The sequence below is a fragment of the Megascapheus bottae genome, chromosome 25 (genome assembly GCF_031878675.1).
Source record: "Megascapheus bottae isolate mThoBot1 chromosome 25, mThoBot2.hap1, whole genome shotgun sequence".
Classification (NCBI taxonomy): Eukaryota; Metazoa; Chordata; class Mammalia; order Rodentia; family Geomyidae; genus Megascapheus; species Megascapheus bottae.
This window is the reverse complement of record NC_143533.1, coordinates 10,185,455-10,211,292: the sequence shown is the minus strand read 5'-3', so window position 1 is coordinate 10,211,292 and position 25,838 is coordinate 10,185,455. Positions and strand designations below refer to the sequence as shown.

General features: G+C 47.4%; 1 protein-coding gene and 1 long non-coding RNA gene across 5 annotated transcripts in view; one reads left to right on the top strand and one right to left on the bottom strand.

Annotated features, from left to right (window-relative positions):
* The window catches only part of Ca12 (carbonic anhydrase 12), a 59,004-nt gene extending 43,827 nt beyond the window's left edge, over positions 1 to 15,177 (bottom strand). For all 4 annotated transcript variants that reach the window (XM_090358233.1, XM_090358231.1, XM_090358232.1 and 1 more), the window contains exons 1-2: positions 14,984 to 15,177; positions 9,576 to 9,596 (exon numbers count right to left, since the gene is read on the bottom strand). In XM_090358233.1, the coding sequence (XP_090214359.1) occupies positions 9,576 to 9,596; positions 14,984 to 15,068 (106 nt within the window). In that variant the 5' untranslated portion in view covers positions 15,069 to 15,177. The remainder of the gene's footprint in view (positions 1 to 9,575; positions 9,597 to 14,983) is intronic.
* LOC150046375 (uncharacterized) overlaps positions 1 to 25,838 on the top strand; it is an 84,691-nt gene that overhangs the window by 42,315 nt on the left and 16,538 nt on the right. Inside the window, exon 3 of the long non-coding RNA XR_016539666.1 lies at positions 1,201 to 1,271. This is a non-coding gene — a long non-coding RNA (uncharacterized LOC150046375). The remainder of the gene's footprint in view (positions 1 to 1,200; positions 1,272 to 25,838) is intronic.

The following is a 25,838-nucleotide window of genomic DNA, read 5'->3' as shown; positions in this document are numbered from 1 at the left end:
CAAATCTCAGGAGCTTTGAACCCTCCTCACCCCCACCCCCTGCTCTGACATTCCTCTATATTCTCCTTCCCATTCCAGCCACCACGCTGCTGCCACTGTCCTTACAGTCGTAGTCTCTTACAATAGTAACAATTAGATTTCACTGCTTCCCACCACCACCACTCCCAGCAACCAAGCTGGACTTTGATCCCTATTTCCCATGAGTGTATCATACCACCTATCAAATGGTTATTTCTACCCACAGGTATTAAGTCTATTGTGTTTTCTGTAACTGCCAAGCCTTTAATCCTGAAGGAAAGCAAGTGAATTTGGCAGAATTTGTCTCTGACAAACTTGCATTATTTTCCTTTGTGAAACTCCCTGCCATTTCCGACATGGTGTGATGTGTGGCATGAGGGGTACATGCGGGTGTGGGGCGAGCACTGCCGGCTGCTCAGCTCAAGTTCTGTTTGGGCCATTCGATGCTGAGCTTTCCTGGCCACCTCTGTAACTGGGGTGGGGTTTGGATAGCAGTGATATAGCAGGTTGTCCATTCATCCCAAACGCCCTGCCCTTTGCCTGGCTAGCTCTTTCTTAACCCAGAATACCACCTCTTCCAGGAACCTCCTTTAACATTTTCCTCAAAACACTAGGGGGCAGGGGCCCTCCTCTGTCTTATAAGCATCTTCCCCAGATTCCCAGATTCATAAGGCAGACTGTGCTTTAGTCTTATGTCAAGCCCTTAGTATTTACTCAACAGATATTTGTGGATGGTTGTGAACCAACTGTCTCAGGTGAAATGAAATTTTTGGTTGATTTTTACAAATTCCTTTGGTTAATAAATAGAAACTTTTGGGGCCAGGACTTTGGCCTAGGGGTAGAGTGCTTGTCTAGCATGCACAAAGACCCGATTCCTCGGAACCACACACAGAAAAAGCCAGAAGTGGTGCTGTGGTTCAAGTGGTAGACATCTAGCCTTGAGAAAGCCCAAGGACAGTGCTCAGGCCCTGAGTTCAAGCCAGGACTGGCAAAATAAATAAATGGGAACATTTAAATTATTTAATTGTTTTAAAAAATACACATGCATTCAAGTTGGTACTACTTAGTTTGCCTTTGAGCTTCCTGGCAGCCAAAAGGGCAACAATTGCTTGCCCCGTACAAAACATGTGTGTCCCACAACCCTGACCATCACCTTTTCTTATTTGTCCACTTGTGATGCAGATCCCAGAAGACTGAGGCCCAAGGAGGTGCTGCCCTGCAAGAGTGCCAGGCCTCACTTGCCATAGAGGGTGGTAAGTAAATCTCACTCTCATCCTGACCAAGGTGCCTTTGTTAACCCCTGTGTCCTGGAAGGAGGGGGAGCAGGTTCTCTTGCTCTGAATCTGCACGTATCCTTACAAGGACTCTCCTATTTCCCCCAGATATCTGGTAGCTGATCTAATCACATGCAAGGGATTATAAAAATCCTTGAAGGTACCAAAAGATGAGCTAAATGAACCGTATTATTTAGAATTATGCCTGTTCTGAGTCAACTTTTATAGACTCAAGGAGGTGGCAGCTGGTATTTGTTCCTTCCTCGTTGGCATAAGTTGGATGCTTGGCTGGTAAACAGAATGCTTGGTCTTTAAAGGGATACTTTTGTAAACTGAAAGAATAGCACTTCCACTGTGCTCACAGTGGTAGAGTGCTAGCCTCAAGCTGAAGATATCGGGGACAGTACTCAGGCCCTGAGTTCAAGCCCCACCACCACTACCAACAACAAAAATAGCACTTCTGTTACTTGGTCATAAGAACTTGTGAAAGTAACTCCACCCAACCCAATACTGTGTGTGTGAGTTGTGAATCAACTGAAAGTTGGGGAAAGCTGTAGTTCCACACCTACTGATTTCTTGTCATATCTGAAGGGGTGGTGTACATAAGCTATTATTTTTGTCTCTGTTCTTACTAATGGGTTCATATTAATTGCTTTGTATATTTTATTGGTCCTATATACCATTGACTTTCAGATTTATCTCAAGGTCTATCTATTCAAAGATGCTAAAATGTGGGAACCAATCCAACAGTCGGGTGTGTGTGTGTGTGTGTGTGTGTGTAAGTGCGCATTCTGGGGCTTAGGTACTATTCCTCAGCTTTTGTTCTCAAAGCTGACACTCTACCACTTGAGTTACATCTCTACTTCTTGCCTTTTGATGGTGAATTGGACACAAGAGTTTTACAGACTTCCATGCCCGAGCTGGCTTTGAACCTTGATCCTCAGATCTCAGCCTCATGAGTAGCTAGGATTACATGCGTGAACCACTGGTACCTGGCTCCAAGAGTCTTTCGCCATGGCATATTCTCTTTCTTCCTTCCCTTCTCCTCCCATGGAGTGGCCTCTGGAAAAGGCTGTTGACCAGGGCTCCCAAGCTCCACAGTACTACCTGTACCCACACTTCAGAAATGCCTTGCAGAGAAAGACAGCAGCCCACCAGGAAAGAGAGTTGAGGGTTCCACTGATAACATCTCTGATCCACTGTCTTTTTCATGGTTGTGGTTTGGGTAGGAAATGGCCTGCAGAAATGTTCATATACTAGCAGCTTGGCCCCTAGCTGGTGACACTATTGACTGGTGACTGGCTAGAGGGCACTGACTCCATCCATAGATTCACCATTACTAAAGACATAGCTGAATGGGCTTCCAGGAGGCAGGGCTAATTGAAAGAAGTAGGTCACATGGTGGATCTGTGAAAGCTGTCTTCTTCCAGCCTCTCTGCTTCCTGGCTGCCATGAGGTGAGCAGCTTCTGTTCCATCACATCTTCTCTGCCATGATGTTCTGCCTCAACTCAGGCCCAGAGTAACAGAGCCAGCCAAGAACTGAAATCTCTCAGAACCCATGAATCCAAACACATCTTTGCTCCTGTTGGGTTTTTTTTTGGCCAGTCCTGGGCCTGAGCACTGTCGTTGGGCTTTCTGAAGGTTAGAGCTCTGCCACTTGAGCCACAGCACCACTTCCGACTTTTTTTATGTATAGAATCAAACCCAGGTCTTTGTACGTGCTAGGCAGACACTCTACTACTAGGCCAAGCTCCTGCCACTAGGCCAAACTCCTGGCCCTTTGCACGTGCACGCGTGCGTGTGTGTGTGTGTGTGTGTGTGTCGTGGGACTTGAACTCTGTCTGGGCACTGTTCCTGAGCTCTTTAGCTCAAGGTTACCAACCCTACCCCTTGAGTCACACGGCCACTTCCCATTTTCTGGTGATTAATTGGAGATAAGAGTCTCAGGGACTTTTTAGCACCCGGGCTGCCTTAGAACCAAGACCCTCAGATCTCAGCCTCTTGAGTAGCTAGGATTACAGGCATAAGCCACCCCGCTTAGCTCCTTTTATCTTTCTTAGATATTTTATCACAGTGACAAGTAACTAGCACACTTAAAAAACCCAGCTGTTCTGGTATCTGACAGAGCTGCCTTGCTCCTGCTTTGAATTCAACCCTTTGCCTTAAAAGATCTTTTTTGGTTAAGTTCACAGGAAACCACTCCATACACACACACACACTCTCTCTCTCTCTCTCTCTCTCTCTCTCTCTTCCCCCCCCCCCCCGCATGCAGTAAAGACCCAGCATAGGGATAGGCAGTTCAGAGCCTTAACTTCCCAGCCCAGAGTTTATTCCCAAATTCAGCCTTCCCTTCCTGAATTTTAACCCAAGGCTCAGCTCCAGTAGCCTGGACAGGATGCCCTGATTTCTGGGAGATGGGGTGCATGGTTGAGGTGACTGAAGTTATGAAATGAGATCCCAGATGCCAGGATGATAACAGAAAGATTAGAGCTCACGTCACACTGGAGTAAAGGACCAAGCCAGAAAGAACATTGCAGCCACGAAGTTCTTGGGGCAGAGCTTAGTGCTTGTTCCTTTATCTCCTCAAAGGAAATGCCCTTTGCTTCATCAGAATGTAGAAAAAGCAGGTCCTACCTAAAAATTCACAGCTCATGCTAAGTACCAGCGGTTCATGCTTCTAACCTTAGCCACTCAGAGATTGAGATCTGAGGATGGTGGCAACAAAGCCAGCCTGGTAGGAAAGTCTATAAGACTTTTATAAACTGCCTAGGTTTGGGGGGAAAACCCAAAGTGGCAACTGTGGCTCAAGTGGTAGAGCACTAAACTTGATAAAAAGAAGCTCAATGGGCTGGGAATGTGGCTTAGTGGTAGAGTACTTGCCTAACATGCACAAAGCCCTGGATTCAATTCCTCAGTATTACATAAACAGAAAAAGCCAGAATGACTCGGTGCCTCAAGTGATAAAACTCTAGCCTTGGGCATAGAGAGGCTCAGGACATAACCCACGCCCTGAGTTCAAGGCCCAGGACCAGCCGACAAGAAAGGAGGAGGAGGAGAAAAAGGAGGAGGAGGAGGGGAGGGAGGAAGGGAGAAGAAGAGGAAGGAGAGGAGGAAGAAAAAGCAGCAGCAGAAGCTCAGGAACAGCACCACCTACACCCTGGGTTCAAGCCCCAGGACTGGAGCTTTGAGTATTCTAGTTTACTGTACGAAGTGTTCGCCCCTTCTTAGCTACTAATCTGGTCTGTACCACAGCCCTGTATGGTGGAGGCAGGGAACATTGCTACTATGTTTGTGCCCATGTCTTTTTGTGGATTACTTATTTAATTCCCCGCACCCATCATAGACCTATGAAGTCAAGGGAGCTTCTCAAACTTCTCACATGTTATCAGGAAAAGGCTTGCTAGCTAGGCTGGCTGGGTCCACTTGTAGATCTTCTGCTTGTAGGTAGACCTGGGATGGGGCCAAGAAACTGCAGTACTGACAACCACATAGGAAGTCCCAGGGACCACACTTTGAGAAACACTGGGGCGCATGCTATGGTTTCCATTTTTTGTAGCTGAGGAAACAGAGGCACTGAGAAGCCAAACTACATCCCAAAGAGTAGCCAACCAGAAAGTGGCCCTGTTGATAGTCCCACGGAGGTCTGCCTGGTTCTAGAACCTTGATATATCCAACTTCTTTCTCCTACTTTTCTGCCACACCACATTCCCTCCCATGCCTCCTGTACCCTGGCCTTTTACTTAGCTACTCAGGCAGGCTGTGGTCACTAACATGCAGGTGCTTAGACAGCTGCAGGCCAAGATCTTTCTATGGCACCCCCAACCCCAGTTCTGCAACTCAGGAAAGATGAGAATAATTCAAAGTGGGACAACTACACCACATCCAAGTCGACCCCGGATATCACAACTTTAATTAGAAGTAACTGGAACTGTAGCCCAGATTGAATAAATGAGGGAGGGCAGATTGCTAGCCTCAAGGGAAATCCCTAAAGCTTTGGGATGAAACCGTGACAAGCCTTTTCCAGTTTTCCTGCGTGTTTTGGGTCTCTTATTCATCCTCAGGGTGGCAGCTGCAGTGGGGGAGAGAGGGTGAAGGGTTTTTGAGTTACATAAGCCGCTCCACAATTGAGAAAGACTAGAGTCCTCCTTAATTAAGCCTGTCTTTTAATCACACACATTTCCTAACTGCTGTTTTCATACTCCCTTTGGCTATTTATTCAGAGACTCCATGTGTAAGATCCTATGGGGCTTCTAACACTGTGAAGCAACAGGAAGTACAGGGTGCTGGTAGCTCATGTCTATAATCCTAGCTACTTAGGAATCTGAGATCCAGAGAATCACGGTTTAGAGCCAGCCCTAGCAGAAAAGTCCACAAGACTCTACCCCAACTGATCAGCAAAAAGCTTGGCTGGAGGCCTAGCTCATGTGGTAGACGGATAGTCATGAGCAAGTAAATGAAACGAATGTGTGAGGCACTTGAGTTCACCCAGCACTGGATGGGAGGGGGGAAAGGGGAGAAGAAGAAAGAAAGAATAGGAAATACATTGTACTTCTGGCCTCTATTCTTAAAGAGTTTGAGGAAAGAGTGCAGAGTACCCCAACACAAGGTAGCAACTTCTCGCAGCAGGCACAGGCCAGGACAGAAGGCAGGTAGAGGCAATGCCTGCAGGACCTGAGCAAGCATCAGCTTTGCCAAGATGGAGGATTCCATCCTGATTTCCGATGGGAAGCCTTTCGATGGACAATCTGTCATCTCAGATGAACCAAGGAGTGGAGAAAGGACAGTAGTATGAGGAGCACAGGTGATGTCTGCCTTGTACCCAGTCCTGCCAGAACTGGGGCTGTCCAGCCTCTAAGAAGCTGCCACTTGAGAGCTACTGCAGCCTGCAGCACCACCTTGCCTGAGTATCCTGCATCCAGATGGAAGTGCTGGGCTGGAACATGCTCTGTGGGGCAACTCGGGGGAGAGGTAGGACCTGCTGTGAGCCTCCACATTCCCCTGCTAGCATATCATCTTTAAGGTTTGCCCTACTTGTCCCTGATTGCTAACAAGCAGTGGTTTTCGTCTGTTTCAGAACTAGCTCCCATCCAAACCATCAAACCAGTGCCTGGTACCGTCGGGCCACAAGCACTACACCTGCTCTCTGCCCTGGGTCCTTAGTTATTTAGTCATTCTTCTTGGTATCTCTTATCAGACCTTCATATACATACAAACAAGTGCATGTATCATAAGGCAACAGTTTAGCTGTGTGGGGGACTGCATGCCTACAATCCCAGTGCTTACTCAGGAGGCTGAAGCAGGAGGATCATGAGTTCAAGACCAGACTGGGCTACATCACAAGACCCTATCTCAAACAAAACAAAAATGCTAACAAGCCAGGCACCGATGGCTCACACCTGTAATTCTGGCTACTTAGGAGGCTGAGATCTGAGGATTGAAGTTCAAAGCCAGCCTGGGCACAAAAGTCTGTGAGACGCTTATCTCCAATTAACCACTAGAAAACCAGGAGTGGTACTGTGGCTTAAGTAGTAGAGAACTAGAGTTGAGCTGAAAAGCTCAGGGAAAGTGCCTAAGCCCAGAGTTCAAGGCCCATGACCAATTTTTAAAAATGATAACAAAACTGAATACATCACTCGTGTTAAGGACCTGACCATGACCAGCTGGCATTCATGCCACCTTCCAACCACCCTACCCAGGGCACCCACCCCTCTGACTTTCAGCAACACAGCTGGAATCTAAGGTCGGCTCATACGACAGGCTGATGCAGTCAGTCACCCTGGCAGGGTCTAGCAGGGGTGACTGGGCAGTGGCTTTGGGGGTCAGGGGTTTGCTCCAGGCCTTATCATCCTTCCTCTCTTGTGCTGGAACCTCAGAAATTCCAAACCTAGCAATATGCAGCAGCTGCTTCCACACCCTGGGAGGCAGTTGGGGCAGGGGCTGCCACCTATGAGGTCAGAGAGTGACTCAATGCTGGGGGGAAAGGGGTATAGAATTGACTTTCCACATACTTCTAGAAATTGTGCCATGTGCTCCAGACAGCGGGAGACCTAGCACCCAATGACTCAGCAGTGTCTACGTGCAGAGAGGCTGAGAGCTGGCCCTGGGAAAACCAGCACCTGGTTGGCCCTGTCCCATCTATGTAGCCTTTTACTGCTAGGAATCCACATACCTAGCACCTCTGCAGGGCCTGAGTCCAGGTGCCAGCTGCCAGCCTGGACCTGTTACATCCTGAGCTAGCTTCCATCTGTCCTCCCCCACTCATCCCTGCCAAGGACTGACTGACTCTAGGCCTGTCCATGCATCATACATCCTTAGACTCTGCCCTCTGCATCTTCAGCAAAGTGCCTCCCATCCTCCCTTCCCCACCCTCCATCCCAGGCAGGGCAGAGGGCAGAGGGCTGGGGGTGAGGAAGAAATGTGCTGGATTGGCAACCCTGGGCTGTATGGCATCAGGTTCAGCAAGGCCTCCCCCACTCCTCACCATGTCTCTGGGCCCTCTGATGGCCTCATTTGGCCTGGGGGGCTGAGACTAAGAGGCTGGGGAGTTATGCAGAGATCCTGCTTCCACTAGGCCTAAAAAGCTGAGAGGAGAGGAGGGACAGGTTCCCTGACTCAGGCTGGAAAGTTCTTGCAAGCTATGCAATCAGTGCACTTTTAACAGTGTTCCAAAGAATCTCTTGGGGCCTGAGGGTATATCCAGAGGTAGAGCACTTGCCTATCATCTTGAGGCCCAGGTTTCCCCCTCCCTCTCACTTTCCCCCAGCGTAGCTTGTTTGGGAAATACATTGAAAATACAGGTTTTTCAGGCTCCTGCCCTTCCCAAGTCAGAATGAAACCCAGAAAAAAACTACTCTGCATTTTATGGAAGTATTGATCCTGATTCAGTGACCCAGGCCTCCCAAGTAGACACCCCCGCATTATAGGTAGGGGGACAGTGAGGCCCCAAGGGCTTAGGCATCCCCCTGAGGATCATTCTCTCTCCACTTATCCCAGGCCAGTCCATACTCACAGCCTGCCCCAGGGCTCGGCAGCCCAGCCATGCCTATTCTTCCTGCCTCCCCATCTCTCTTGCCCTCCCTGTATACAGTGAGCAGGTGAACCCACTGGGGTATCCACCAAGGTCAAAGAATTTCCTCCCTCCCTCCTGTCCTCCTATCCCCACCCCCAATCCTTTCTCATGTGCTTCCTTCAAATCCCACTTTGCTCTGCCCATGTGATGCCATTAGCACTTCCACCAGCAGTGCTTCTTCCCCCTTGCTGTATCCTCAAGGCCCAAGAAAGTCTGCTTCCTCCAGGAAGACTTCCTTAACTGTCCAGCCCAAGCACTCTCCTCTCTTCTGAGCTATCAGAGCATGGAATCATTTGTTATTATCTGTGACTGTTAGACTTTATATTTTGCTTTGAATTGTACATGTTACTAACCCCCAATTCAACCAGAACCTGCCCTTCTAATTACCCATCCACTCAGCGATGTACCTTGCCCAGAAGTACATGGAACCATGATTGGAGGTAGCTGGTTGGTCTATTCTGTGACTCTCCCTTGCAAACATTCCAAGGTCAAGGTCAAGATCAAATCTTCTCCTAGACCATGCTTCCACTCACCCACCTAGCCACTGGGGTTTCTCAGATTCCCTCTGGCAGCATACCTCTGCTGTCTCCAAATACAGCGGAAGCCATAAAGCTCATGCTCACCCTCCCATGTTCCAAAATAGTCTTGTGCTATGACTGCTCCAGGTACCTGGCTTCGAGTTCCTTCACCAGTCAGTGGCAACAGTGCCAATTCATTGCATCTGTGCAAATGAACCAACTTAAGAGTTCTATATCTTGTACTTGACCCAGTCCCCCGCCAAACACCTTCCTCTCCCTCCCTCCCTCCCTCCCTCTCTCCCTCCCTCCTCTGTAGGACACAGGGCTGACCATCACTTGCCCTTTTTGTGTGGTTTGTTGTAGAGTAACTGACCTGGGAGAGGAAAAGGCTCTCCCTGCAGCCGGGATGTTTCTGGAGGTGGTAGAAATCCTTGCAGGAATTTGAAAGCCTGAACCCTGGGGTTCTACTTCAAGTGCCCCCTCCCCGGCTCCCCCTATCCCCCCCCACCCCCAGCAGCCTTGTCAGCCAGGGACACATAGAATGCCACTTTCAGGTGGGAACACGCCATAGAAAGACCTTGGCCCCCTCTTTCCACAACCAGGCCAGCTTTTCTGCCTCCATGGAGCACAAAATTGCTGGCTTTCCCATTAAATACTGCTGTCTCCTAAAAAATAGATTCAAAAGCTCTACTTACCAATGTAAGTCCACTTGGATCCTGAATAAAAAAAAAAGGATGCAAATTAGTATAATCCAGCTGAAGGACTTTGGAAAGATGTTGCAAGTTGTATCTGAGAATGGCTAAGGTAGAAAAGAACCCAGTACTTAAAACTTCTGAGTCTGATTCAGAGCCATGGGAGCTCATGTGGACTTCTTAGAGACCATCTTGATAGGTGATCATTTTACATGGCTCCAAATCTTAAAGCAGCCCACAGATCTGTTCCCTTCCCCCTTGCCCCCCTTTGCATGCTTAACTCTCCCTCCCCTGGTCCTTGATCAAACAAATGCTGACCTTCGGCAAACACAGTTTTTTTTTTTTTTTTTTTTTTTTTTTTTTTTTGCCAGTCCTGGGCTTGAGCTCAGGGCCTGAGCACTGTCCTTGGGCTTTCTCAAGGCTAGAGCTCGACCACTTGAGCCTCAGCACCACTTCCGGCTTTTTTCTATGTATGTGGTACTGAGGAATCGAACCTGGGTCTTCATGCATGCTAGGCAAGCACTTTAACCACTAGGCCAAACTCCTGGCCCCAAACACAGTTTTTTGTTTTGTTTTGTCATGGGGCTTGAACTCTGGGCCTGGGTGCTGTCCCTGAGCTCTTCAGCTCAAGGCTAGCACTGTACCATTTGAGCCACAGCACCACTTCCTGCCTCTTGCCTTTTTACACTCATCTAATAGAAGTCACACACTCCCTCCCCCCTCCTATCCCATTCCTCTCACATGTCCATGGGTCTTTGGGTCTTTGATTAGCATCAAAAATGTTTGAAGATATCATAGGACTATCCTCTTGTCACCTGCTAGCCCACCTCTGGGTGGAGAATGAGACTTGGAGCTGAGGAGTGTCCCCCTGTCTCAGGAGACATACTTCCCTTAATATCTATCTCTCTGTGATTGGCAGGCACAAGTGAAAGAGGTCACTGGGAAACCCATTAGCAGAAAAAAAACAAAAAACAAAAAAAACTCACTGACCAGCAACCTGTCACTTTTCTACTTAAGCCAATCAGTGTGGAGTTTTTTTTTTCTTTCTTTTCTTTTTTTTTTTTTTTTTGGCCAGTCCTGGGCTTGAGCTCAGGGCCTGAGCACTGTCCTTGGATTTTCTCAAGGCTAGAGCTCTACCACTTGAGCCTCAGCACCACTTCCGGCTTTTTTCTATGTATGTGGTACCGAGGAATCAAACCCGGGTCTTCATGCATGCTAGGCAAGCACTCTACCACTAGGCCAAACTCCCGGCCGAGTTTTTTTTTCTTTTAAATTGGTTTAATCTTTATTCACTTTGTTCAAATTTCTTTGCCTCATGTTTCTAATTAAGTTTGCATTTAATTTTCAAATTTAATTGATAATTTTTATCAAAGAACATTGCACAAAGCTTTTTGTTGTTGTTTTGGCTCTACCGGGATTTGAACTCTGGGCCTCAAGCTACCTAAACCAGAGCTCTACCATATGAGCCATACGTCCTACTGCTTAACCCCCACCCCTCACTGCTTGAACCATACCTCTGCCTCTTGGGCCATACCTCCAGTTCTACAAAGCTTTTTTTTTTTTTTGTCGTGTGTGGAACAGGCTTTACTGGGGGGCTGAAGGGATGGTGGGGCATTTACACAGAACATGTAACCAAAATCCAGGTTTTTGTTTTTGTTTTTTTGTTTTTTGTTTTTTGTTTTTTGCCAGTCCTGGGCTTGAGCTCAGGACCTGAGCACTGTCCTTGGACTTTCTCAAGGCTAGAGCTCTACCACTTGAGCTTCAGCACCACTTCTAGCTTTTTTCTATGTATGTGGTACCAAGGAATCGAACCTGGGTCTTCGTGCATGCTAGGCAAGCACTCTACCACTAGGCCAAACTCCCGGCCCTCTACAAAGCTTTTTAAGAACTATTCCCTAATAGTCCTTGGCCACTTACCTAGGAGTAAATGAACTCTTTTAAAATGACTCAGTATTTTCTCCATACCTTTAGAAAACATGCTTATGTCAATTTTACTTGGTTTTTCTGAGTTTATGCATTGTTTTATTAATATCCCATTCTGGAAGAGAATTTAGCTTTCTTTCACGTTATCTACATTTCCTCACCTCTGACATGAAGTAACCTCTCTGAGATCACATGCCTCACAAATAACATATTCCCAAATCAAGAATTTTTGAACCCTTCTCACTCTTTAAAGCAGCAGGCAGATAAGACATCTTAGAGTATCTGATTAATGCCCACAGCTTAAGCACACAAAATCCAATCAAATTCTCAGAAGGATATCTTCTCTTCCCCCTACCCCAACCCCAAAGCAGCAAATCTACAGAAGTTAATAATCCCAAGACAGTCTGGGAATGTGGCTTACTGGTAGAGTGCATGCATGAAGCCCTGGGTTCAATTCCTCAGTACCACATACACAGAAAAAGCCAGAAGTGGGGTTGTGGCTCAAGTGGTAGAGTGCTAGCCTTATGAATAGAGAGGCTCAGGGACAGAAACCAGGCCCTGAGTTCAAGTCCCAGGACTGGCTAAAATCATCATCATCATCATCATCATCATCATCATCCCAAGACTACATCCCCAAAATTGGCAATTGAATGAAGATATTCAGAACCATAATGAAATCAAACTTGTATGCAATTTCCAAGTTTATTTTTAGCCCTTTTAGTAAGCAGTAGTGAAAAGAAGCATTTCTATAGAAGACATATAAAACCTCTGTCCATTTCTGAATATTTATTCCTTTGCTGCCTTTTTTGCCATGGGTTCACAACCAAAATCCAATCACAGATTTTCAGAAACCCAGGAAGCCTAATTCTGGCTGCTTCTCTAGGCAGAGCACTGACAGGCTCAGGATGTCAAATCCTACCAATCAGTGGGGAGCCACCCTCACACCTCCTCCCCTCACCGCCCTCCCCAAGATCCTGGAGGTCTCCAGAAAAACTCCTGCTAGCTCTGAACAGTCTTGCCCTGACCAGGAAGTTGCATCAAACACTGAATAATCAAACCTCAGCCCCACTGGAATAGACGCACCTTCTGCTATCCACCAGAAGCTCACTGAGCTGCCCTGGGACTATGCTTAAAGCTCTGCAAACCTCAGGAACAAACATGGAGGAGCCAGCTGGGACTGTGAGGCCTCAGGAAGCCAAGGTGGACTGAGGAGGTATTTCCTGGTCTTCCTGTCTCTGAGCAAACCAGGTTAGCCCTCAGGACTTGGTGCTTTGGGTATAAATAGCATCCTGGGGAGGACTCCAGGGCTGGGAAGGAGCAGAGGTAAAATGAAGGGGAGGATGGTGGTCAATAAGGTTCATTGGTAGAAATTACAGTCTACCTGTTTCATCTCCAAGTGTGTGTGTGTGTGTGTGTGTGTGTGTGTGTGTGTGTGTGTGTGTGTGTGTGCTTGTGCTTGTAGATACAGAAGAGTGTTTGCTTTATTCCAGAATGGTCCAGTTCTCCTCCTTTAGCAGGAATCCTAACTGGATGAAACTGACCTCACAGGGGTCAGGAAGGTTCCATGGTGTCCTTTACAGATGACAATTAGGTTCTCCAAAAATAATAATTTTTTAAAAAGTGATCTGATCTTTCTAGACTTAAGAGACTCAGAGACCCGTTGGAAGCTGTAGACCCACTGGCACCTGGAAAGAAAATATTCTGAGGAAACAATATTTTCTAAGATCTAAGCCAGGGATTCAGGGTCTTACCTGCTTTATGCCCTGGGTGCTAGAACTTTCCATGAGTAAGCAATGTCTACCGAGCTGTCCACACAGGTTGAGGCAAAGGAGGTTCCAGAGTTTAGTGAAATGCCCCTCAGCCATAAGCAACCAAGAGTACCATGGTTTTCTGTAGAAGACCCCTGGCTTCACCTGACAATGCTCCTCCCTCTCTCCACACCAGGATGTTCTTGGACATTTGCTAGTGTCAGCTGCAGGAGGTCCAAAAAAGAGGGCAGACCCCTTGCTCAGTGAGCCCTCCTCTCCCCAAACTCCACTTCATACTGACATTCTGAGCACTCAGAGTTTTGCTTTGACCTTGTCCCCTGCAGCTGTCCAAAAGCCAAGAAATTACGAACAACATCTGTATTCATAGAGTCGAGGGGAGCTGGGCTGGCTGTTCAGTGTGAGGTGAAAATGAGGAGGTGTCTTACAGTAAGCTTCCTCCACTCATCTTACAGAATGGGGAGGGAAAGGGTCAAGGAAGAGGGAAGAGGAAGGAAAGGGAGGAGACAGAGAAGAAGAGATGGGGAACAGTTGGCCCAGGGAGGGGAGCCACAACTTTCAGGCTAGAGGGGAATGAACAACCTTTCTGTCTTTTGGCTTGGGCAGCTTAGGACCAAAAGGGAGATTCTAATTAACTGTGGTCTCAGCACCACTTTCCTGAGAAGGGATTACATGCCACTGTTTTTCCAAATTCATTTCCACTTTATGTAACCCCTCTCTCCTGCCTTCCATTTCTCCCTGACCACATGGTCATCAGCAGGTAGTGCCAGGATTTAGAATTTAGAGCAAAGCAACCTGGCACTGGTAGCTCCTAACTGTAATCCTAGCTACTGAGAGGGCTGAGATCTGAGGATCACAATTCTAAGCCAGCCCAGGCAGAAAAGCCCTGATACTCTTATCTCCAATTAAACGCCCACAAAGCCACAAGTGGAGCTGTGGCTCAAGTGGTAGAGTGCTAGCCTTGGGGGGGGGGGAGAGTTGAGGCAGCCCCAGGCCCTGTGTTCAATCCCTGAGACTGGCACAAAAACATAACAAAAAAGAACATAGCACATAGCAATCCATAGCCATTGACACCTGCTCCCTTGCCCTTTCCCACACCCAGGGCCACAATGACCTCTAAGAGACCAGGGGTGGACTGTTGTGCTTCTCCACAGAGCAGGCGGGTTTCCAGCACCCCGGCCGAGCCAGGAGTCTGCAGCCATGACAGTCACCCTGTAGTCTTTCTGTAAACGTTCCAGTTTAGCTCGGCTCCAAGAACTGCAGCACCCACAAGTGTCCCCTTGACAAGCTGTCAAGGACAGGAGCAGCTACTGGTTAGTTCCCCAACAAGCACCCCTCACCCCAAATCACCATCTGGTCTGCCCCCTGGAAAGCAGGCACAGAGCATCATTTGTTCTGGTATGCACCACTTCTCTACTGCGCTAGGGTGCAACACTTGAAGTCTGGGTTAGCAACTTCCCAAGCCCCAGGGCCAAGAGTGCCCAAGCCCAAGAAAGAGACACACAAATCAACTCCAAGTGCGAACCCAGCACCCCTAGAAAGAGGACAGGCGTCCCGCCCCGTGCAGCCACCGCGGACCTGCGCGTCCTTTCCTGGAAACCTGCAGCCGCTCTGCCTCTCCCGCTCCCCAACCGAGATCTCCCCTTCCTCCATCCACGCGTCCGGGGACCCGGGAAGGGAATCCTTCAGCCCAGGTGTGCAGAAAGCCGGCGGGAACCTTACCGTTCAACGGGGCCGGGCTAGCGGGCTGCTCCTGTAGGATCAGCAGGAGGAGGAGGGCAGCGGCGCGCGCGCGGCGGCGGGGCATGGTCGGGAACGTCGTCGAGGAACGGTCGGGGAGAGGGGCTCCGGCGAGGCGCAGCTCGGGGCGAGGCGCACAGGGCGGCGGTGCGCGCCGCGCTCCCTCCCCGCCGCTCTTATGCACGGACGCACCCCCGAACCCGTGATGTCACCGTGCCGGGGGGCGGGGAGGGGAACGCCCAGCCTCCGCGAGCACCGGCGCCCGGGTCCCGGGAGAGGCGCTCTCCTGAGTTCACCAGGGAGCAGCTGGCCCTGGGATCGAGCCGCCGCCAGCAGGAGCCGGGACTGCCGGGAAGGCGGCAGCCAGGGCTTCCATTCGGAGCGAGCCCAGGTTCGCCCGGCGGCTGCACTGAGTTGGGAACCTCCGCGAGTTAAGTCCTGTGTCCCGGCTACGCTCGAGCCGCGGAGAGTAGAAAGACACCGGCGCGCTGCACGTGAGCGGCCGCGCTCAGCCCCTCCAGGGGTGGGCTCGCTCGTGGGAACCCCCGTCATCCATGGGGAGCTGGGCGAAGGGGTCCCCTCGGAATGGGGGTGGAAGACAGGATTACTTGAATTACTTTGCCGCATCCACGTGGGCGGGTGCGCTCCGCCGCCGCTCACTCGTCCCCTCCTCCCAATCTCCGCGCGCGCTCCCGCCTCTCCGTCCATCCCCTCTGCTCCACCCGGCTGTTCCACCCGTGGGGTCCTTCGTGGGTCTCCACACTCGCTCCCCTCTGTGACTCCGCCCCCTGCCACCTACTGACGCGTGCAGCAGGTGGGTGCTCACCTCGAGCCCGCAGCCCGGCGCTGCCAGGCCCTCTTCACTTGACCACAGCAGTCAGGCGAGCCCTCGCCCCGCTCCAGTCTCCACGGCCAGCAGCCTGAGCAGACTTCCAAGCTGCACTTAGCGGCCAGTTGAGCCCCGCCTTGAGAACCTGGAGAACCACCCGAAGCTGGAACCACCCTTCTGCAGGGGCATTTGTTTGTGAATAGTAAGGAACTTGTTACAATGGCATTCTTGTCACAGCACTTCCTGCTTAAAGATGACCATTTCCATTTGATAAAGAACCTAGGGGTGCATTCAGTGGTGTGGCTCGCATGATAGAGCTCCTGCCCCACATATGTAAAGCCCCGGTTCAATCCCCAGGAATAGAAAAATCAGAAAATCTTGGGTGAGTTCTGAGGTGACAAGTCACTGTTTAGAAGATGAAATGGAGACCAGGCCCTGGTGGCTCATGATCTGTAATCCTAACTACTCAAGAGATTGAGATCTAGGATTTCTAGTAAAAGCTAGCCTGGGAAGGATAGTCCGGTGAGATTCTTACCTCCAGTTAACCAACAAAAAGCTGGAAGTAGAGCTATGGCTCAAGTGGTAGAGCACTATCCTTGAGTTAAAAAAGAACATCAGGGGGCCGGGAGCTTGCCCTACTGGTAGAGCGCTTTCCTAGCATTCAGGAAGCCCTGGGTTTGATTCCTGGGTACCACATACACAGAAAAAGCCAGAATGGTGCTGTGGCTCAAGTGGTAAGAGTGCTACCCTTGAGAAGGCCCAAGAACAGTGCCCAGGTCCTGTGTTCAAATCCCATGACTGGCAGGCAGGCAGGCAGACAGACAGACAGACAGACAGACAGACAGATAAAAGAAGCTCAGGGACAGCACCCAAGCCCTGAGTTTAAGCCCTAGGACCAGCATCAAAAAAATAATAAAAAATAATGAGGCTGGGAGTGTGGGGGGGCAGCGGTAGAGTGCTTGCCTATTATGCATGAAACTCTGGGCTCCATTCCTTGGTACTATTTACACAGAAAAAGCCAGGAGTGGCAGTGTGTCATCCTAGCTACTCAGGAGACTGAGATCTGAGGATCACAGTTTGAAGCCAGCCATGGCAGGAAAGCAAGTAAGGTTTTTAACTCCAACTAAGCACCCCCCAAAAAACGAACAAACAAATGGACATGGAGCTATGGCTCAAGTGGTAGAGTGCCAGTCTTGAACAATAAAATGAAGAGATAGCACTCAGCCCCAGGACCAAATTACACACACACACACACACACACACACACACACACACACGCATGCACGCACGCACGCACGTGCGCACACACACCTAACAGCCTGAGTTCCCAATTCTGGGAGTCCTTTCCCTGCTTGAATCATGTATGAATGAGCACGTAAGGACTTGCTTTGCCATCATAGACAGGGCTGCGTGAACCAGCATATAGCACATTACTCAATAAGCAAGGATGCACATGAAGGGTGGCAATTGGCCACCCTATGACACACCCAGGCTCCAGGGAACAGTGCCCAGGAAAATGTCACCTTTGGAGCTGTGGAGAGGGAGCCCAGTGAGTCAGTACAAAAGAGAGGGAAGGAAAGAACATGAGTTGGTGTCAGGTGTGGACAGAAATGTCTTCCCCAGAAACACACGTTAGTGCCTGGTTTCCTCATTTGAAGAGGGGATAACCTGTTGCTGCATCACTCACAGGATTGATATAACCAGAGGGGATCAGGAGAATCATGGTTCCAAGGTCAGCTTAAACAGAATATTTGCAAAATCCCATCTCAAAGGAGAAAAACAACTGGAAATATTTTTATTCACTCTTTCATCCATTCATTCATTCATTCATTCATCTTCTAGGTTTCAGATATTGTACCAGCCATAGCTTCTGTTCCTAGAGTGTATAAACTCAGATCAAACAATGGTGTGAATAACTGTGTAATTACATAAGCAGTCACTTCCAAGCCAGGTTGAAAGAACCCAATTCCTCTCCTCGAGACAGTGACAAAAGACAGTGTCAGATGAGATTCTGTGACTTTGTAAAGCTTTGGAAGTGTCACCTCTTGCCAGGCTTCTTTTTCTCCAAGCTGGTGCCATTGGTGGTACTTGCTGATGGCTAGTATTTCTAGTAGAAAGCTTAGGTATAGAAAATTTCATTTAAGGTAAGAAGGAATTCTTTAAATAGTGTTACTCAACTGAAATATATATATATATATATATATTTCTTTAATCATACCTGTAATCCCTGCCACTCCTGAGGTGGAGATCTGAAGGATCAAAGTTCAAGACTAGCCCTGGGGCAAAAAGCTTGCAAGATCCTGTTTCAACCAGAATGCCTGGTGAGGTGGTACATGTTTGTTATCCCAACTATGCAGAAAGCATGAATAGGAGGCTCAAGGTTCAGATCAGCCCAGGCAAAATTCAAGACCCCATTTTAAAAAAGGAGGAAGGTTGGGTTAAGTAATCAAATCTCTTTCCAGTATGTTTAAGTTCTTAAATTCAAATTTAAATAGTACACAAAATATGACTGAGAGGAAAAGTAAAATGTGCTGTGCACAGTACTTCATTCTTACACCCTCTGGGTGGAGTGCTAGGTTTGTGTCTGTTCAATCTGAGACTTAGAGAAATTCTCTTCTTTCCTGGCACCAAGTCACAAAGGTTTTAAGTGACAAGCAATTGATTTCTCAACCCAACCCAGGCATTCTGCCTTCAAAGCCCTTTTTATAGCTACGAATACTTGGAATGGGAAATTTTCATGACAGGTCCCCTCTGAGATGGGAATTTTCTGATTTTCTAGACGCTGTGGCTATTTCTTTCTTGATCAGAGACAGTAACAGTTCTGTAACAGTCTGGCTCTCTAAAAAGGTTCATGGCATGGCTGTGTCCACCTTTCCAAGCCCCACAGGGCCATTGCAGGACTCTGGGCTCTGATCAGTCACAGAGTGCTTCTGCTGAAATGTGGTTGAAGGAACTTCAGACCTCAGGGCTTTGATCCCAACCAATTCCCCCATGAAGGAGAGGGAAAACATGAGTTCTACTATATAGCTCCTTCTTATAATGATGAGATCTGCTTGGACCAAGGAAAGAAAGGAGGAGAAGGGAAGGAAGAAGGAAGTCAAGCACCAAGCTATGTCCTTTAGGTGACCTCCAGCTAACACTCAGATGGACCCATTGATGTAGAGAATTCTTTTATGATAATGTAGCTTGATCTTAGGGCCTCATGTGTACTACGACAAATACTCTATCACTTGAGCCTTTAGGGTTTTTTGTTTTGTTTTGTTTTTAAGGGGTTTTTTTTGTTGTTGTTGTTTTGTTTTGTTTTTCAGATAGGGTCTCACAATTCTGCCCAGATCAACATTGGAGCTCAAGTTGATCACCTACCCCTGCCTCCTAAGAATCTGGGATTATAGGCACGCAACACCACACCCATCCCCAATAGCATCAGTTTTATATTGTCGTCTTTGCAGCCATGGCATGGAGTCTTAACCTCTGTGTGAACTCAAGTCACCCTGCTCAGTTTCAGGCAGGATCAGGTGGAGGACAATGTGACTCGAGAGAAAGAATGCCAGGCTCCAGGCAGTGCCAGGAACCAGCTCTGGGATCACAGCAGGCCTCTTGTTGTGTGCATGCCCGTTTCTCTGATCTGTAAGGCAGATATGAGTGTCTAACCCCACACAGGCTTGGGACTGTCTATGTGAGCACTTGATGCATAAATGAGCTGGGAATGAAAGAAAGCTGGCTTCATCTCAGCCTTGGTTTACTAATAAGATGAAAACTGGGAATAATAAGGAAAATGAGAGAACTCTCACTCCCTTTGTCCCACCCTGGCCTGTTATCATGGTGACTGTGGTCCAGTTCCTAAGTCTGATGGGGTGAGAAATACTGACTTTTATCAGGATTAATAAAAATAACCAACATTCCAAATTCTTACACAGGCAGTTAGTATTTTAAGGAAAGTTGAATCTTGATGAATTCCCTGGAAAACTATGGTGAGGTGACACCAGACCAATTAGAAGATAAAATTAAACTATGATAGGCAAAGGTTTCTCCTGGCAACCTTTCTCTCACCTCTGTTGCCTGGATCTAGGCACCTTTAGCCTTGGGGGTTTGGGTCCAGTTCTGTTCTTGCTCTCAGCCTGAGGCACTGTCCTCCCCCCATCTTCAAAGCCACAGTGTAGGCACAGACCACATTCCAGCAAGTTTCATTGTCAACTGAAGGCCAATGAGCCTGGTAGTAAATCTACCCAAGTTGGGTTGGCAGGAAGGGACAGGGAATATAGCTTTGTCATCGCACATGAATTTAGATTTTGAATCACAACTCCCCTACTCAGGGAGGTCCATGGGCAAGAGGACTGTGGTCTAAGTTTCTGTTTCATCCTGGGTATAGAGATAGGGAGCAAGCCAGGCACCAGTGATTCACATCTGGAATCCTAGCTACTCAAGAGGCTGAGATCTGAGGATAATATTCAAAGCCAGCCCAGGCAGGAAATTCCATGAACTCATCTCCAATGAACCACCAGGAAACCAGAAATGGCACAGTAGCTCCAAGTGGTAGAGTGTTAACCTTGAGCAAAAAAGCTCAGGCCCTAAGTTCAAACCCCAGGACTAGCACAAAGAGAGAAAGACAGAGAGAGAGAGAGAGAGAGAGAGAGAGAGAGAGAGAGAGAGAGACAGACAGACAGACAGACAGACAGACAGAAACAGAGACACAGAGAGAGCACACAAAAGGCTGCATTATCTCACTGGGTAAGGGGTACTGTGAACACACAGTGTGACTACTTCTCCAGCCGGAGTTAGTCCACCAAGCTGGGCACCATGTGAAGGCATTGGTGCCTGGCTGGGCTCAGTGGACTGAAAACCTGGTGCCATCTGCCTTGCTGGCTTGGTGACAGGGATAAGTAAGGCCAGCTCCAGGAATGTCACCCAGTCCAGATTCAGCGGCTTCTTCTCCAGCTCTGAGAGAGGGCTGGGGGACAGCTGGTGGCTGGTCCTATGGGCAGCCAAGACTTTACACAGCTCTCTCACATCCCCGTGGATGTGACCTGGCAAGTCCATTGAGAAAACAAAAGCCCTCATTTACCAGTGGCCGGCCATTGTGCTACTCAGGTAGCTCAGGATGACAGAGGCACCCAGCCATTGGTTTGAGATGAAGTCTCTCAAACTTTTATGTCCAGACTGACCAGGAGCCAAAATTCCTTCACCTCTGCCTCCCAAGTAGCTACAATAACAGATTCAAGCCACCATGCCTAGCTTGGAACTACTTCTTTATGCCCACTCATGTGAAGTGCAAGTTTGAGGCCTACTCTGTGATAATTACAACTGGGAAGATAACATAACAGTGTTAATGTTTAAGTGGGTTTTTGTTGTTGTTTTTCCAGTCTTAGGGATTGAACTCAGAGGCTGGGTGTTCTACCACTTGAGCCACAGCTGCACTCTCAGCTTTTTGGTAATTAACTGGAGATAAGAGTCACAAGGACTCTCCTGCCCAGGATTGGCTTCAAACCAAAACCCTCAGATTTCAGCTACCAGAGTAGCTAGGATTACAGGTGTGAACCACTGGCACTCAGCTGACAGTGTGTGTGTGTGTGTGTGTAACTCTGATAGCAAAATTGTTTTGATATTAAATATTATCCAGGATTTTACAGGTAGCAGAAATGAGGGCAAGATAATACAGTTAGAGTTCCTAAAGGGTGTTAGAAAGAATTAGAAAAAAGCCAGGAGAGATGGCTCACGCCTGTAATCCTACCTACTCAGGAAGCTGAGATCTGAGGATCGAGGTTCAAAGCCAGTCTAGGCACTAAAGACTGAGAGACTCTTATGTCTAATTAATCACTAGAAAAGGGGAAGTGGGACTGTGGCTCAAGGGCTAGAGCAGTAGCCTTGAGCTGAAGAGCACAGGGTCAGAGCCCAGGCCCAGAGTTCAACCTCCATGACCCCCCCCCCACAAAAAAAAAAAAAGAATTAGAAAATTAAGGTCTCCAGGACTGGAAGTTTGGCCTAGTGGTAGAGTGCTTGCCTAGCATGCACGAAGACCTGGGTTCACTTCCTTGGTGCCACATACATAGAAAAAGGCAGGGAGTGGTGATGTGGCTGAAGTAGCGCATTAGCCTTGAGAAAGCCCAAGGACAGTGTTCAGGACCTGAACTCAAGCCCAGGTCTGGTAAAAAATAAAATAAAATATTAAGGTCTCAGAAACTTCAAGTTTCTCTACAAATGAAGACAATGCCGCAGTCTTCCCATTTCTGTCATGGGGACTGCACCACTTAATCTCAGTGGGAAATGTGTAAAATCCAAGGACACCATGGTTCTTCCAGGGTCTAAAAAGGGGAGGTGCAGCGAGATGGGGAGTAATTCCTAGGATCTCCACTAGAGGGAGCGAGTGAAAAACATGATGATTTTGTGCGGATTCAACACCCAATCTAAAGCTAGGCAAAGAAAGCATTTGTGGCCCAAGACGAAATAGAATGTCCTGTGCTAAAACATCTATTTGGAGGGAAGTTTTTAAAGAAAAAAAGACTTGCCCAGTGGTCCTGTGAGGGGCAACTTAAGAACTGTCTTTGAAGAACCCACGAGTGTTGCAAACTGCCTGGGAACCAGGAGCAAGGAGAATTGGTTTGGGGGGGACCAGGGGACCTGTTCCTCTTGCCAGCAACAGACTGTCCAAGATCCCATTAACAGTGTCTTTACTGATCATCAACCGGGAGGTAAGGTAGCAATCTCTTTGAAGTTACAGATACAGGCAAGTCAAACAATTTCAGGATGAGTGACTTTCTTATCTTAGGACGTGGAGGTAAACAGCAAACAACCACAATTTGTTTAAGCCTTTACCTAACTCCAAGGTCCAAGAAAGTTTGGATTTTCATTAACTCACATTTACCACTGAATCTTGGGTCTCTGTGAAGCTAAGAGCCACTCCAGCTTTCTGGGAGTCAGAGAATGGTATTGTTTATTAGACCGCTCATGGCTCAGCATTTATAGGTTCCCACAAGAGTTAACTTAAAGCTGGCCCCTCAGCCCCCTCTCTCCTGCCACTTCTGCATTTTGTGATGGAAGGGTTAGCATTTTTTCCTTCTGAGACAGACTGGGAGAATATTCACCCAGCCATGCCTGGATCTGTGAGGGAATGCCTCTCTCCCACTCCCCCCAGACCCCTGCATATTCAAGACTAGATGCTCAGATTTGCAGGTAGATACAGAACACTTAGGGCTGTTGTTTTAGATCTTACAAGAAATCAGGGCTCATCTTGAATTTCTCAAAGGCAAAGCTCCTGACTTGATTTTTCCAGCTGACTTAGCACATTGCTTCATTCATAAAGTATGTTCAGTGAGGCGTATTCCTCTTCTGCAAAGGAATTGGAATTTCGATTTTCTTGCGAGGCTGGAATAGGACGCCATCTATGATGCATATAGCTTTCAAAATTTACATAGAGCCTAAATATTTCTAGTTGCTAGGAAAGCTTTACACTAACAAACGTTCCTATGAGATAGAATAGAGCCAGTGGAAAGAACAGACAATCCTAATCTTTTGTCCTCATAAATCAGATCAGTGTCTTAACAGAGCTTTTTGGTTCCTGCAAAACTTTAGGAAGCCTCACTTGCACCATGACCCATGCAAACAGTACTGTCTTGGAATTAAGCTGTGTGTAACTTAGACATCTGGACATGAGCCACACAGTAAATGCTTAATATGAATGAGTATATATATATATGTGCACACATTCATGATAGCAGAATTTTAGTTGGAAATAAAACTAGACCAACTTAAAACGAATATCACTGTTGAACAGGTGCCCATAGCATAAGACACTTGGGTTTTAGTGTGGCAGAGTGAGAAAAATGGAAGTGGTGCTGTGGCTCAAGTGGTAGAGCACTAGTCTTGAGCTGAAGAGCTCAGAAACACCACCCGGGCCCAGAGTTCAAGCCTCACAACCCACAAAAAAAGTGAGAAAAATACCTAAATCAATGGTCATGGATCTACTATAGATCCAAAGAACCTTTCGCCACATTCTTCAGGTACCCATTGGTGTACAACTTGGGTTTTCCTTGAGTGAGGTCCAGTTTGGGATGGACAAGGCCACGAGATGTGGAGAGAACAGCTGATGTGGCTGCTGGAAGAACCAAAAACCAGCCAATGCTGCTGTCTGGAACAACAGCACCAGAGATGGAGAATGTCTGTGCCTTTGTATTCCACTGTGTGTGTGTGTGTGTGTGTGTGTGTGTGTGTGTGTGTGTCAGTGCAGGGGCTCACATTCAAGGCCTGATCACTGTCCTTAAGCTTTTGTGCTCAAGGCTAGAACTCTACCATTTGTGTCACAGCTCTACTTCTGGCTTTTTAGTAGTTTATTAGAGATAAGCATCTCACAGAGTTTCCTGCTCAAACTAGCTTTCAACTGCAATCCTCCAAATCCTCAGATTTTCTCCTCTTGAGTAGCTAGAATTATAGGGAGCCATTCTGTCCTGATTTACCTCCCAACCCCTTTTAAAATCCTCCTTCCCATACCTTCTCCTCCACCCCTCTCTCTCTCTCTCTCTCTCTCTCTCTCTCTCTCTCTCTCTCTCTCTCTCTCTCTCTCTCTCTCTCTCTCTCTCTCTCTCTCTCTCTCTCTCTCTTTCTCTCCCTCTGCCAGTATCATAGTTTGAACTCAGGGCTTCCCACTTGCTTGATTTGTTTGGCTGGCTGGCACTCTACCACTTGAGCCATATCTCCTCCAGTCCTGTTTTTGGAGATGGAATCCCACAGACTTTTTCTGCCTGGGGTGGCTTTGAACCTCAGTTCCCCAGATCTCAACCTCCTGAGTATGGCCTCCACCTTCACTTAACCCTCTACCCATCTCTCTGTCTCTGGATCAGTCCTGCATACCTTCTGCACACAGCAACTCACTGGGAGTTTTCGGCTTCCTGTATGTTATTATGTAAACTCATCAAGGTGACCTTGCTGTGCTGAGTACAAAACCATACCACCATATTAGTTTATTCAAGACAGTGACATTGTCACCAGACATTATTATGAATCAAAATGTTTTTAGACTGAATACATCATTTAAAATGACTACACCTCAAGAACCTTTTGTTCCTTTCTCTTTAATCCACAGGTTTCTACCTTTTTACCTTGTCTTAAGTTAAAGTTGTTTTCAAATTAAAGTGTGTCTTTTTTTAAGTCTGTAATACAGAGTTATGCATATAACTCTGAAATGACACAAAGAAAAGGGGGAACAGATTGGTATTTGGTAGAGATAAGACAGACATGTACTTTTTTGTTCAATACCCTTTAATAGCACTTGAATTTGTACTCAATATGTGTAAGTGGGATGGGTGTGGGAATATGTGCCTATAATTCCAGTGACAGGAGGTAGAGATAAAACACAGTTCAAGGCCAGCTTAGACAAATAGAAATACTTCATCATTTTTTTAGGAGATTTGGAAAGGTCTCCTCCAGATTTGTTTCCATATATTTTTTATTGTAATTAATAGAAGGGTTACATTATATTCTCCAGATAGAATTAATTCACAAACATTGCTACCCTTTCTCATGTCTTGGTCCACATTTCCCTCCCCCCAAACCCGCCCCTCATCTTGTTTTCCCCCCTTCTCTATCCTATTTCACATAACCAAATATGCATATATACAATATATCAGATAACGAGGTGAAATACTGTAACAATAGGAGGTAATCAAGGGACAGCAAAAGAGATGAGAAATAACATAGTACATTAAGGACAATAATCACTCATTATATGGCATTTGTTCTATATCCTGAAGGTCCTTTCATTTAGCATCATACTATATGGCCTTATGTATCTAGGTTTTGTTCTATTGTAAATCTCTGCTAGGAGAGCTCAAGGTTTCCACTGATTATGACAAATGAGGAAAACCATTGAGCCTAGGTTTCTTTGAGTCTGGCTTACTTCACTTAATATGATTTTTTCTGTCTTTCCATTTCCTTACAAATGGGGCAATGTCATTCTTTCTGACAGCAGCATAGAATTCCATTGTGTATAAATACCACATCTTGTTGATCCACAAATCA